The 15,644-nt window shown below is 39.1% G+C and overlaps 1 protein-coding gene across 1 annotated transcript; it reads right to left on the reverse strand.

Moving 5' to 3' along the window:
• Nucleotides 1-1,666: 1,666 nt before the first annotated feature.
• LOC122760414 (mucin-2-like) lies at nucleotides 1,667-15,298 on the reverse strand. The gene is given in 26 exon segments (XM_044015516.1): nucleotides 1,667-1,884; nucleotides 2,265-2,339; nucleotides 4,318-4,446; nucleotides 4,738-4,894; nucleotides 4,978-5,214; nucleotides 5,410-5,589; nucleotides 5,713-5,823; nucleotides 6,543-6,603; nucleotides 7,122-7,377; nucleotides 7,499-7,625; nucleotides 7,722-7,816; nucleotides 8,596-8,760; nucleotides 9,227-9,364; nucleotides 9,475-9,547; nucleotides 9,641-9,754; nucleotides 9,857-10,010; nucleotides 10,101-10,215; nucleotides 10,297-10,422; nucleotides 10,635-10,848; nucleotides 10,948-11,081; nucleotides 11,161-11,251; nucleotides 11,610-11,724; nucleotides 11,817-12,072; nucleotides 12,173-12,215; nucleotides 12,217-12,263; nucleotides 15,259-15,298. Coding segments are annotated over 26 exon segments (3,471 nt in total).
• Between the last annotated feature and the right edge of the window lie 346 nt (nucleotides 15,299-15,644).

The following is a 15,644-nucleotide window of genomic DNA, read 5'->3' on the forward strand; positions in this document are numbered from 1 at the left end:
GATACTGTTGTGGTTGTTGGCCCCTGAGTTGAAGTTGGAAATTCGGTGAAGGGGGTTGTAGATTTTGTAGTTGAAGTTGGCATTGTTCCTGTTACAGCAGGTGTAGTTGGAATGGATGTAGATTCCGTTGTGGATGTTGGCCCTTGAGTTGAAGTAGGAAACTCAGTTGAAGGGGTTGTAGATTTTGTGGTTGAAGTTGGCATTGTTCCTGTTACAGCAGGTGTAGTTGGAATGGATGTCGATTCTGTTCTGGTTGTTGGCTGCAGAGTTGAAGTTGGAGACTCACTGTGAGGTGTTGTTGATGTTGCTGTTGTAGTTGGCTGTGTAGTTGCTGTAGCAGGTGTGGTTGGAATGGATGTAGATACTGTTGTGGTTGTTGGCCCCTGAGTTGAAGTCGGAAACTCGGTGAATGGGGTTGTAGATTTTGTGGTTGAAGTTGGCATTGTTCCTGTTACAGCAGGTGTAGTTGGAATGGATGTCGATTCTGTTCTGGTTGTTGGCTGCAGAGTTGAAGTTGGAGGCTCACTGTGAGGTGTTGTTGATGTTGCTGTTGCAGTTGGCTGTGTAGTTGCTGTAGCAGGTGTAGTTGGAATGGATGTAGATACTGTTGTGGTTGTTGGCCCCTGAGTTGAAGTCGGAAACTCGGTGAAGGGGGTTGTAGATTTTGTAGTTGAAGTTGGCATTGTTCCTGTTACAGCAGGTGTAGTTGGAATGGATGTAGATTCCGTTGTGGATGTTGGCCCTTGAGTTGAAGTAGGAAACTCAGTTGAAGGGGTTGTAGATTTTGTGGTTGAAGTTGGCATTGTTTCTGTTACAGCAGGTGTAGTTGGAATGGATGTCGATTCTGTTCTGGTTGTTGGCTGCAGAGTTGAAGTTGGAGGCTCACTGTGAGGTGTTGTAGATGTTGCTGTTGTAGTTGGCTGTGTAGTTGCTGTCGCAGGTGTGGTTGGAATGGATGTAGATTCTGTTGTGGTTGTTGGCTGCTGAGTTGAAGTCGGAAACTCGGTGAGGTGTTGTAGATTTTGTGTTGAAGTTGGCATTGTACCTGTTACAGCAGGTGTAGTTGGAATAGATGTCGATTCTGTTCTGGTTGTTGGCTGCAGAGTTGAAGTTGGAGGCTCACTGTGAGGTGTTGTCGTTGGTTGGCTGTGTAGTTGCTGTAGCAGGTGTGGTTGGAATGGATGTAGATACTGTTGTGGTTGTTGGCCCCTGAGTTGAAGTCGGAAATTCGGTGAAGGGGGTTGAAGATTTTGTCGTTGAAGTTGGCATTGTTCCTGTTACAGCAGGTGTAGTTGGAATGGATGTTGATTCTGTTCTGGTTGTTGGCTGCAGAGTTGAAGTTGGAGGCTCACTGTGAGGTGTTGTGGATGTTGCTGTTGTAGTTGGCTGTGTAGTTGCTGTAGCAGGTGTGGTTGGAATGGATGTAGATTCCGTTGTGGTTGTTGGCTGTAGAGTTGAAGTAAGAGTCTGAAGTGGAGTTGTAGCAGTGACAACAGATTCAGTTCTTGGTGATGTAGATGGGACTGGGGATTCTGTAATTTCAGTTTCAAACGTTGTCAAGGTTGTTGTTGCTATTGTAGTTGGCTGTGTAGTTGCTGTAGCAGGTGTGGTTGCAATGGATGTAGATTTCATTGTGGTTGTTGGCTGTAGGGTTGAAGTTGAAGGCTCACTGTGAGGGGTTGTGGATTTTGCTGTTGTAGTTGCTGTAGCAGGTGTGGTTGGAATGGATGTAGATTCCGTTGTGGTTGTTGGCTCTTGAGTTGAAGTGGGATACTTGGTGTAAGGGGTTGTGGTTGAAGTTGGCTGTGCAGTTTTTGTAAAAGGTGTTGTTGGGAATGTTGTAGACTCTTTTGTGGTTGTTGGCTGTAAAGTTGAAGTAAGAGTCTGAAGTGGAGTTGTAGCAGTGACAACAGATTCAGTTCTTGGTGATGTGGATGGGACTGGGGATTCCGTAATTTCAGTTTCAAACGTTGTTAAGGTTGTTGTTGCTTTTGTAGATACCGTTGTGGAAGGTTGAGTTTGTGGAGTTGAAAATAATGTGGTTGTCACTTCAGTTGTAATAAGCGGTACAGTTTGTGTGGTAAGCAATTCAGTGGTCAAAATTGTTGTCAATGTTGGTGGTTGAACAGTTGAAGAAGTGCAGGTTTTATTTTCATGTATCACAGTTGTATTTATGCAGATTGCATAGTAGCACATCCCCAAGTTGTCAGTCACATTGTAAACAACCTCATTTTCCTTATATCTGGTTCCATTATAAAAGCAACCTGAGCATTCCTCCACACATATCTCCTTATCTTCATCAAATATGGGTCTATCTTCAGGGCATACAGGATAGCAGCCTATAAAACCAAAAAGGCAATAATTATTAAAAACCTTGAGCACTGAAAGTGGCCACATATTCTTTTTAATTATTTTGTTACTTTGTCAAATACAAACCTGAAATGCAAAGAAGTCAGTCTAAAAATATAATGAAAACTAAAATATGAATGTAATTTATTAATTCACTTGAATGTATATTAACAAGCAAAAGAAATTAAGACAAACCTAATTCTATGTTAAACCAATTTAAACTTATACTAATGAACTTCTATGAAGCAACGCTGTTGTATGTATTGCAGAATGAAACCTGGCATTGTTCAGCTTAAATAGCCACAGAGCTTCTGGTAAAATAGGTCTTGTTAGTTAGAACATTCATTCATTCATTCATTAATATTCTACCACTTTTTCCTCCACATTGCAGGGGGGTTGCAGGGGGGGCTGGTGCCAATCCCAGCTGACATAGGGCAAAAGTGGTACACCCTGGACAGGTTGCCATTCCATCACAGGGCCACATAGAGACAACCATCTCCACTCTCAAACTTACACCTACAGTAGGCAAACTGGACACATTTAGTGTCCAATTTGACTAATACACAATTTTTGGACAGAGGAAACCGGAGAACCTGGAGAAAACCCACGCACACATGGGGAAAACATACGAGAGGAGTATATGTTTCTTTTCTAATAGAAGCGAATGCATCAGTGGCACCCTCAAATATGCAGATCACTTTCCCAAAAACAAGTTGAAATGTGGAATTATCTGACAACATAGCATGTTTCAACTGTTTTTCAATCCATTTCAGATGAGTTTGGGTCCTGAGACAGCCCTGGACAGCTTCCTCTTTGCATAACAGTTTTAGGTTGCATTTCTTGATGCAGCAGTGGACTGTGTTAGACAGTTGTGGCCTGTGCAATGTATTTGTTGGAAATGCCATCTTTGTTTATAGAGTATTACTTCCATCTAGTGGTGATTTTGAAGTATTGTTCCCTTGCTCTTACCTGTACAACAGGTCTGAACCGCAAGTAATTTGAGGCGGGCTAAATTGCTGTTCATAGCGCTGTGTTTATACATAACTCGGCTGTGGAGTTTTTTTTTTGTTTGTTTTTTTTTTACGTCTATTTGGCTGGTTGGATAGCTAGTGCTTCAAGCTAGTGAGGCCTTCGCAAAAGTGGTTTTCACGAAGTATTTACGAGCCAAGGTGGTTATGTACATCACAGTAGCAGTTCTCGCCCTTGGTTTTTATGTACTAAGATGTGATTGTCCTTTGGACTGTATTTAGTGTTTTATGTGGCCTACTGTTTTCCTTCCTGTGCAGCAGTTTACCTGGAGGGCAGAGATTGGATTACTGCTCAGAGGGGTATTCCATGAAGCAGGATTAAGGGAAAGTCTTGCTTATTTCGATAAGTCTGGCTCATTTAAGTGGGCGTTACGATCCATCATAGTATCATAGTAACCTATTCTGGTGAACAAGTTTGTCCAAGCCCCTGCTAACTGTCGAGCAGTTTGTTTAGCTTTGTTTCAAAATCGTTCTGTCAGATTAATACCATCCTCACATAATTTAGTAACAATAATAAATCCTATTAAAATCTTGTCTGAGCATTTTCATTATGTCCAAAATAAATAAATGAAAACTAACTATATTGCAAAAGTGGCAACTGTTTCTAAAAATTAACTATACACTAGTTAAACACTTTTATTGCTTCAATTGTATTTGAATTCCAATGTTTTAATGTAATTTGGAAATTGCCTTTGTAAAGCACTTTGAATTGCTTTATGTGTGAATGGTGCATGCCTTGCCTTTTATTTTATTGTCCCCTTTGTTATTCAGTGGGGCTTGTACCTGTATGTACTACTCTTTGTCATGAAAGTGAATCAAACCTTGTTACGTCACTGTCATTATACATAGGCACATCAAATCAGCCTAAAATCGGAAGGGTGCCAGACCTTCGGAAAATTAGGTTTGTAAAGTAATCAAGTAATCAAAATTAACATCTTACCTTCCACGAGGGGTAGAGTGGCACTACAATTTCCTTGAGGATTTAAACAGGTCTTGTAGCAGGTTGTATGACAAGGGTTATAGTGCCACTTGCATTCTTGTGGACCATTGTAATAATCACAAAAGACAGCTAGGAAGAAAATATGTAAGGGAAGTTAGTCATGTATTTTGAGTAAAGAAAGGGAATATTGCTCCACATATCATTGACCTATTTAATAAGAATGCAAACCTGAACGCCATCAAATAAGTTAAATACATGCTCACAGACTATTCTGTAACTTGCGGGCCTGAGGACTGCATATCATTTTTTCTAAATTACAAATCTTCAAATGGGTCGTAAGAACTCTATAATGAAAAAACATCCCAGAAAAGACATAGAAATCAGTTTAGTCACTTAAGCTCACAATTATTGTTTACTTACGACAGATTTTTGGAGTCCTCCATGAAACACAGACACCAGCGTCATTACAAGCTTGAGCATAAGCTGCAACTGCTGTACAAAAACACTCACAGTCTCCTCCAGTGTCACAGGCACATGCGTCTGTCACGCAGTTGTCATAAAATGGATGGGGCTCTACCTGCTCAGTAAATGAACATTGATGTGTTAAGGGTATCCAGCAATGGAAATCTCCATAGTGATTTGAAGCAACTCTATCTTTACCTTATTGTGGCACTCTTTGAAAGTCTCCCCAGTTATAATGCTGCACGTCATTTTTGCCCACAAATGTCGTTTTGGTTCAGCTTCACAAGGATTGACATTCATTCTCATATCTCTGCAGCCACTGGACACTTTCCAGCTGTTTGCAAATTTTACAGGACTGCTCACTACCATCTGGTTCTGAGTGATGAAGTCATGGCCATCACCATCAAAATCTCCACACAGGCCACATACCTCTCCCTATGAAATGCAAATGACATAGGGACAATATTATGGTAATCCATTACTTTTCATATTACAATATTCATTTGTAAGTGAATATTATGCCGCAACTACTATCAGAGAAATGCTAGAGTATAGCAATACCACTGTTGTTCCACTAAGACTAAGACTGTCATTTTCAGTAAGACAAGTTGATTTCACACTGTGACTCACACTGTGCTGTGGTTCCAGGAGGATGCGAACAGTTGTTTTGCGATCCCACATCACTGTCAGACCAATGGCAGATTCTATCACCAGATATAAGCCAAATTTACTTATTCTGTATTGAATCTGAGGGCCATGTCCCAAGTCCTGCTCTTCGTGTTTCCCCTTTGACAGTTTAATTTCCATTCGCTGTAGATAATGGGAGATTGCTTTCATTTCACAAAAACTGCAGTTTCATACAGAACTTAGTTATTGAGTTGTTTTCAAAACGTCAAGCAAGGCCACATCAAAGGCACTGTTGTGTGATCTTACCCCAAGTAGGACTCTGACGATTTTGGAGCATGTGGTGCCTGTAGTTCCACATGGTGCATTTTCTGTGATAACTCCAAAGTTCTCCTGCACCGTTTTATTGCCACATTTGTTCTTAAAAGAGAGACATTTTGCATTTTTTAAGTACAGTGACTACTGATTAAACCAAACCAAACCTTACCTTGACCTTTACTTTGTTTTGCAAGGTTCAAGGTTATTAAAGAAAAGCTAAAAGTGTTGTAAGATGGACGTACTCAGGAGAATAAGATCATTGCATTGTTGCATTAAATATATGTATAGTGCACTACATTTAAGATTCACAAGTGTGCAATCTTATACAGTATATCTACAGTGTGCTGCATCTCATAGATGACAGTGATGGTGTCAAATGAAAATTAATCCTAAATTTAAAGCTACTGACTGTCCACTATATGGGGTAGTGAATGAGGTGATGAGGAGATTTCAAACATTTGGTTGATGTTTACCTTGACAGCAACATATTCACATTGTCCATTAAAGGCATACATTCGCTGATCAAATGTCTTGTAGTGACCACTTCCATAAATAACGCATGTTCCTGGACATCTTTTCTCTGTACACTCCCACCTTCCACTTCTGCAGGTGCTGGACGTATGAGAAATGGTTAAATGTAATACAGGTTTTGAGTATTTAAATGAAGAGAAACACACAAACAAATAAGACAATATTTGTTTATCATAACTAATTGAAAACATTGTCTTACCAAGTGTTACACTGGTTCGGAATTTGTGTTCCTGGTGCATATAGACGCCCATTATGTTGACAAGGACATTGGCTTTCTTTTACACAGAAACCTTTTCCATCATCAATGAGGCCACTGGGACAATAACAGCCAGATTCACACTCTGTGGAGTCCTGGGAAGATAGAAACACCACAGTGGTTAAAAAAAGAGCGAGAGAACATTTTAATAATACTATGGGAAAAAAGTTGTCCAAAGCTGTCTTCAAACTTCATAAACTATAAACTATAGTGTAACTGCACAATGTGATTTACATATTTAGTATTCCACCCTTAAACTAAATATATACATGATATCTTAATAAAAACAGCTCACACAATCATCGTTGTCCAGATTTAAACAAGTTCGAGCACACTGGACTCCACGCTCTGCTATGCCAGGAGTAGAACAGTTGATGAAAACTTTTGGAAAAGGGCACACTGAACTGGCTCTCCAAGAATTACAACGAAGCACTCCATTTGAACAAACACTAGAAAAAGACACCAGAGACACAGGATGCAACACAAAAGTACTTTAAAAGTGCCATTTATTTATTTACTACATTCTATAAAGCGGCACTAAATCAACTTGAGTGTAGGATAATTTGATGTTATTTGATGTTAAATGTCACTAAATAGGGGACAACAGACTCACCAGTGCTCATCTTTGATGTTGATGGACTTCCCAGGCTTGATTTGCACTTCATTATAGTAGCATGGACACTTGGCCATGGGGACACATATGTCATTTTCATTTAGATAGAGACCCTCAGAGCAGGAGCAGCCATCCACAGGCAAGAAGTCAGTGATGCAGCTCTGCTGCTTTGAGCTCAGAGATTTGCAAGTCAACTGGCATCTCTGATGTTTGTAAGAGAAGGTCTGAGACATTGGGCAGTTCCTCATGTATTTATCTGTTTGTGCAGAATGTGAGAAACGTTTAATAAATAGTTGAAGACTATCAAATGAAAAGGATCATATTAATGTATCCACAGAAAGCATCACCTCATTTAACATAATTAAAGAAATCCTTACCACACACATTGTCTCTCCAGTCTGTCAAAAACACTCCCTTTGATGCACATGCCCGTGCATAAGACGACAAGACAGCACACAGGCAGGCCTCGCTCTTCTCACAGTTACAGCTTGCATAGGTGCACCTCTGCAGGGGAGAGAGATAAAAAAAAAAATCATACAGAGCTTCTGTCCCATCACAGCCATATCAAATAAAAGGCAGAGTGACAGATTTTTACCATACCTTGTGATACAGCTCAGGATCCACCACTGAATGACACTGTGCAAATGTAGCGTTTGTCTTTAGCAGCAAAGCACACCAGTGCTGGGCATACTTCTCTGAGAATGAGCAAAAGGTGACTCTTTAATTTCCAGTGTATACAATTATGTGAGTTATAGACTGTCCATTTATTTTAAAGTCATCTATTGGCTGACTTCCTTTCTGGTGCTGCAGTTAACCTCCTCATTGCATGTCACCTCATGAACATGTTTAGTCTGGGGGAGTTTATTCATGGACAAATAGCCTAACATCACAAGCAGAGCAGGGTCATCTTTCAAACCAGTGTGGCCCTGGCACAGCTTCACTTCCCAAAGCAAATTCTGAATCCACCAGTGAAAATAAATCATTTTAGAAGCTAAGTTGGTTCCCAATACTTGCTTTTTCCTGGCAATGGCAAAGGAAACAACAATGTAGTGACAGCATGTTTGGTGGTGATTTGAGCATCCCTTCTGAGTTCCAGAATAATTAGCAGAAGGCAAGCTTGCACAAAGTCACATTTACTTTCCTGCCCACTGTTAATGACATAATACAGAGGAGCTTTGGTTCCACTTAATTGGTGTGAACACATGCTGGTTGGTTTAGAGCACAAGGGTTTGGAACAGAACTAGAGCCCGGGCGGGAACCATGTTGGTGCTGGCCGGTGGAAAAGTGTCAGACTGTTAGATTAGATTCTGTAATAGTTTCCCTTTCATTTACTGTCAGACACCTAAAATAACCTCATGTCACTGAGACAACTCTCTAGGTCCGTCAAGTACAGTGTTTAATGCTATAAAACACAGATTATAACTGAAGTATTTTGCTGTCAGCAACAAATGCAAAAAAAATAACACTTGTTTACCATTCTCCACACTAAGAGAACAGGGGTCATCAAGTCTTTCCGTCCTGTCTTGACACATGTGGTTAGCCTTCCACGAGTTGCTAAAAGTTACTGCTGTTCCCTCCACAATTCCCTGAGGTGTCTTCATGTCATCAGCCAGGACCATGTTGTAGTTCCCACACAAACCTGAAGTAAAACAAACACATTAGACTTTGATTAGATTTTAAGCTGCCATAAACAGGCGATTCAGTGTCAGTGTTCAGTGAACATATTTTCTTGCGACAGCCTTTCAAAATGGAGTGAGAGGTATATAAAAAAAAAAAAAAAAATCATCATATTCTGTTTTGATCCTGGAGTTGATCAAAATTGGTGTCTTTTTGGAATCTCTATGGGGGGAAGTTGTCAGTTGTTACTCTAACACATGAATTAAGTTGAATGTCATGGGACACTACGAGTGTTACATGGTTCAATGTGGACAGTAGAGTCTCAGAAAACTGGTTTATTTCAGTTAAATCTGTTGGTTGTATTTTTTTCATGGCTGTATATGACAAATATTATTCTTAAATTAGCATTGCTGTCATCATTATCAGATGTGTAATGCCTATGTCTAAATGTATTCCAGTAATGATGTTATGACAAATGTAAAACTGACCTTGTGTCTTTGCCCTGTAGCTGTGCTCCAGGCTGACATAGACTTGCATCATTGGCACATGCTGAATCTGAATTTGCAACCCAAAACTGGTCTGGAGCAAGATGTGGAAGGATGAGGCACGAAATATGTAGAGGACACCTTTGAATTAAGGAATAGTAAACAGTGAACTTGTTTGCCACTTCAAATAAGGTATAAATAATTAAAGATAATATCATTTTCTATTCAGAGTTTTTTATTGTGTCACTCACCTTGTACCTGATATGGCAAACTCATTATCTGTGAGTTTTGCTTCACTTTTCCATCTGAAGTGAATGTTAATACCTAAAAAAACAGAATTGATCGATTGAGTGTTACAGATATTAGTGTGAGTTTGTGCATGACTACAGTCTTCTTTACAGACAGGATTCTACTCACATTGTGTTTGTCATTGTTCAGCAAAAGCTTGAGAGTTTTAAGACACGTGTCGTACTCCTGGTTTACACAAGGTATCAGCTGGACCAGGATGGTAAATTTTGGACTTTTATCATCCTGAAATATACAAAAATTATTCTCATAATTTTAAATATCATTCTACATCTGTGGATAAAGAAAATTCTCCGAATGAATTATACAAGACAATAAGTGACTCACCTTGCTTTGCACCTTGGCTAGAGTGTAGTGACATTCTCCATGGAAGGTGAAGGTTTTCCCATCAAAGGTCGTTACATGTGAACCCTCCTCGACTGCACATGTAGCAGGCATTTCAAGCTGTTTCTTACAAGACCAGCTTCCCATCACACATGTACTGAAATAACCCAAGGAATTTAAGATAGAAAAAAACACTAACACATCGCAAGTGGTGCATTATTTTTACACAGTTCAACACGTGACGTACCATTCAGTTTGGCCCTGGCGGTTAACCTCACCGGAGTTATAGATTTTGTCGTCTTTGCACTGACATTCAGACTGACTGATGCACCCTCTCTCAGAGATATCGTCAAACACAGTTCCTGCAGCAGACAGTTTATTAATGTTTAAAGAATGAGCGAAGCATAGTGCTGTGCAGTAAGAAGCACGTAAAGTGCACTAACCAGGAGGACAGAAGCAGCCGTCCATTTTGTGGTCCTCACACAGTGAACTTGTGTCCCGATATGAGCAAGTGTCCATGCAAGGAGAACCACTCTCTTGGTAAACCATGTTGAATGGACACTGTTTATCTGTGAAGACATCGGACAATAGAAATTAGATTTTTATGTGTTTGTTTTACTTTCATTTATGTTTCTTTAGCTACATACATGTAAACATATAATCTCAACTTTAAAGCAACATAAAATGGTCGAAACAATTACAGTACTTTTTATCAAACAGTTTAAATTATTTGCTCTTGTTGCTCTCTCCGTATAAACAAAGAGGGGATAGCATATATTACCGCAGAAGTGAGGCGTCCTCCAGTTAGGAGGCTGCCCTCCTGCATGGGAACATAGTCGAGAGAACTCGGACAGCGTGCTGCAGACACAGAAGTCATTTGTGACGTTGCAGCCACACATGTCCTGCACACAGGCCTGGATGTAAGGTTCAGGGTCAATTAGACTGGTGCAGGAGCTCCAAGACCCTGAACTCAACATCTGCATACAAAAGGGTTGCTATAGAAAGGGAAGAGATAGAAAAAAAAAAGTTATTCTGTTGAAAACACACATCACTGCATTGGACCAGTGAAAAGGGGCATTGGATCATAAACTCACAAACTGGGTGCATGAATCTGACAATTGTTCAGCAGCCAGTGATTCATCTTCCTCTTCACTGGGATTCTCACAATCATCATTTGGACGATGAACCCTGTGTCTGTTGCCAAACTCAAATGGGCTTATTTTGCGACCTGCATTTAAATATATTCTCTGTGTCATAAAGGAACATTATATATAAAAATGCACACAAAGTGAACGGCAACCTCATACCATGATGTATGAACTCATTGTGGAGCAAAACACCGTTGAAGTCTCCACAAAGTCCACAAGTTCGATTAGCGTAGTCATGATCCAGTTCCACCTACGTCAGAGCAACACAAAGAGAGATTATTTGAGAGTAAAATACTGGAACGCAAACACCAGTGAATCATTATTGTTTCAAAAGGAGAGCTGAATACACTACTATTGTTTATTTTCAGGTGCCAAGTCAATTTATTTTATGAACTAGAATTAGTTATTAGCCAAGAGGCTTATTCTTATCGTTAAGAGTAAGTGACAAAGACTATCACTGCAATTATTCTCTTAATCTCTTTGTTTTGGGTCAATTCTTTTTGAATTGTACAGAGCTGTCAGTGCATCATATCACAAGAGCTTTGATGTCCCTTGAATGACCCAACAATTTGAAAATGTATCAGAAGAATTTTACTTGAAGTTATTACCATGACTGCATCGTCACCATTCCACATGACAGTGATGCCGACTTTTGACTGGAGTTTGATGTACACCGCATTTTTTTCCACTTGTACTCCTGCGTTGTAGTATGGCATTTCAACACTGGGAAAAAGGGCATGCAATTTTTATTATTATGAACAAATGTCAGAAAAAAAGAGCAGAGCTTCTCTTACAAGCTGCATACTTTTACTTACAGCTGAGCATTGACAGTGACCACACTCTTGCTGATGTGGAATGAGAGGTCACTGATAGTGACCACCACATAACTGACTGTCGGGTTCCCATCAGTCTCTTTCCTCCTCATGTGCACAGAGAACTCCTGGAAGGAATCGTGGCAGTCAGAGACCAGGTTGTATTCACACATGGTGGGGAACTCGTACATGTCACCGTCAAAGGTCTTGAAGTGGTTTCTGCCCCATGTGCTGCAGATGCTGCTGACATGGTTGCGAACTGAGGAAAAAAAATGTACAAGTAGAAAACAGTACATTCAGAGTATGTTCCCAGAATACTTAATTAAGTAAAATAACCAATCCAAAGAAAAGTATCTCACCCAGCCTGGCTTGTACATTTGTGACAATATCGACAGACAAAGCAAAGAAACTCAACCACACACATCTCCACCTCATTCTCGCTAGTGTGTGCTGCTTTTGCCAAAGCAGGTTACATTCAAACTGCTCTGAGCATCTCTTTATATTGAGACAGCATTTTTTTTCATTCCTCCCACCTTCTATCTTGGTACAAACTGAACTTTTATTGCTAGGACAAATATGTACTGAAACAATGTCCAACGCCTTTTACTCACCCAGTATAATCCCCTTTACACCCTCCTTATCTCTCAATTAAAACAAATATGTCTGCACTTCAGTTGCAGTTTCTACATAATCAGGCATCAATTAAAAAAAAAAAAAAGGCTGGTGTGCTCCAAAATATCAGCTGTTGAGGATGCAATGACGTGACACATTTCCGATTATTTAATATCAGAATAACAATAGTGTTATAAAACTGTAACAAAATACATAGAAAAAAAACGCAACAATATTTTTATGGGGATAAGATTTATTTTAACAGTAAAACATGGCAAAATAATTGTGGCTGTTCACAATATTTTTTTTCCTGATGCCACTGTTCAGATTTATGGCCCGAAATTGTCTGCATATGTCCCTAACACATTTTAACGGTTTGTACATTTAATGACAATGTGTCCTTTGCATATAAAAAAAACCTGATCTGAAAATCTGTAACTTACAAAGTTATTTATAAAATTGCATTCAATAATTCATCACAAATCAATAATTGTAATGATCTACAAGCTTAGATTTTGAGACACTGTTAGGTAAATTGGTACACAAACTGTCAATAATTTTGTTGAGAATAGAGGGATTGTTGGAATTACACAAATTACATTACATGTCATTTAGCAGACGCTTTTATCTACAGCAACTTACAAGGGAATTGAGTACAACCTGCCAGGGGGGAAGTTGAACTTGCGACCATGAAGCCACTGAGCCACTCCACCCTGTAAAATCATTTAACATGGTCGTTTGTCAGGGAAATAGAATGTGGCATTAATCACTAAAATGTTTAAACTCAACCAGAGAAAACACTCAAAATAAATAAACCTCTGTGGCACAAGTAATTATAATCTATTAGTTTTCATATTGAAGGATACACAACAGGACCATTTAAAAAGATTCAATAATCTTTGAACAGTTTCAGAAATTAAAATGTTAACATTAACCACCGACTTAACTGGAAAAGTCAATATAGTTTCATTATGAAGAAGACATTAAGTAATGTGAAACTTTAATTGTCCAATATTAAGAATGACAATGAGGTTTAAATCTTTGTCCCATTAGGTTTTTCATATATATGTGTATATATATATATATATATGTTAAGATTTTAGGAGAATGAGGTTTAATTTGTGGCTGTTTTGGAACAAGGAAAATCATATGCAGGTGACAATATGAAGCCAAAACTGCAGATTTAATGAATGGATGACTTTTGTCTACAAAACTGACAAAAATGTCAGTCCTCTAAGTCAGAGCAGAACTAGGGAAGGAAGCTTTTAACTTTTTTTTAGCTGAAAGTTTTACATTCTGTCACTTTCAAAGGACAAAGAAAAAAAGCTCCATGCACACTGATGTTATTATAGTTTGTGTTCAATACTGTACCTTATTTTATTATTTTTACTGCATGTTCATGTTTATTTTCAGCATGTGACAGTTGAATTTGTTTGTATCATGGTTGTGACTTTAATTTAAACTGAACAAATCTTTACCTGGTCAAATAAATGATTCCTCTGTACCTGAAGTCTCATACCATCACAGTGAAAGTTGACATTGGTGCAAGGGGAAACAAAGCAGTAATACAGTGTAAGAGGGTATCAATTACTCCAGCTGGTGAGTTGATCTCGCCAACTTTATCCCATCATCATTTACAGGAGTTGTTTACTCATTTGTCTTATCTTTGGTTATATCCTGGAGACCCATTCTGTATGACGTGAGGTTCAGCATGGTCTTGAATTCAACTGCAGCACCTCCAAGTGCAAATAAGGCGATGGACCACTCCCAGTGGAAGACAGCTGTATGATGAAGAGAGTGTATAGTCACTCATGTACAATAGCAAATGTCAGTGCTGATTCATCCAGGACAGTAGGCAACACTTAATCACCTAATTACCTCAACAAAAGTTCTGTCTCCAATGAAGCGTTATGTTGTAATACATGACATGATATTGTTAAACAACCCTAGTATAATTTCCAATGTGTGTGAGTGAAATGTCCTTCTATTTTGCTAAGGGGGGGAGAGATGGACCCCTGAAATATTCAAATAAAAGGACATACAGTTGAACTTCGACAATTTATTGTCACACACAAATAATTATTGAAGTAAAATGGTCCCTTCTTTCCTCTTCTTTTCGTATGACTAGCCAGGTAGATTTTTGTAGATTTGTGTATTTCCTTATTTGTGTTACTAAGCAGAATGAGATGATGTCTGGGGTTCTCCGGATTGGATCCCATTTTAACCAAGATAATTATCATTCATGAACTTATATTTTAACATAAATCCATTTATAAACCTTCATAAAGCACTATTTATATTTTTAACCTTTTTAAACCATAAATTAATATTTCAACAGCTTCAGTGCAATAAAACACATGTACATCAGTTATCACAGAACAATAACTATTACAACCAGGCATCCTATCAACACAAATATGCATCATATGTTGTTTCTCGCTCTCATTTACCCACAGTGTGGCAGGTTAGCTTACTTAGCACTCACGTTACATTTTACAGTGAATGTCTGAGCTAACGTAGCAGTAGCGCCACTCGCTATTAGCGTTAACATCGTGCTAACTTAGCTAGCGATCTTTTCAGAGTAGGTTTACACTGTTCATAATGATACAGAGAGTACCACGGTGGGTTCAAAGCGTACGACACATTCACTGGTTTAAGTGAAAGTGAAAGGCATTTCATACAACAACTACATCACAAGCCAACAACGAGGCTTAGCCTCTTAGCATGTAACAGCCATGCTTACCGGCGTTCTCTTAGAGGGCTCACACGGCGAAACGGCTCCCCTCATCCAACATAAAACACAAGACTCGTTCCTAATAAGCGAAAGACTTACTAGACAGTGCTTTGGTGTGATAAATCATGGGTTTCAACATCTAAGTTGTATTTCTTACAGATGTTCAATCAAGTCAATCACCACTGGGGTCTCTCGAGTTAGCTATTGGGTCAGAGATGGAGGGCATACACTTGACAGTGGCTAAAGGGCTGGTGCGCCACCTTGTGGTGAGGCATGGTAACCACTACTTCGGTGTGTCGTCCAAAATGTGACAAAAAAGTCATACCACGATATGTCTTCCAAAAATTGGTTTATTTAACCATATGGGTTACACTTGTAAAGTAATTTATTTTCCTTTCTGCTTTTTTAACCTTTATTCTGTTTTCTTGTTACTGTTTTTGTTCTGCACCAAAATACCTAAGAAAATTCCAAGTTTGTTAATATCT

Source organism: Solea senegalensis, unplaced genomic scaffold (genome assembly GCF_019176455.1).
Source record: "Solea senegalensis isolate Sse05_10M unplaced genomic scaffold, IFAPA_SoseM_1 scf7180000013580, whole genome shotgun sequence".
Classification (NCBI taxonomy): Eukaryota; Metazoa; Chordata; class Actinopteri; order Pleuronectiformes; family Soleidae; genus Solea; species Solea senegalensis.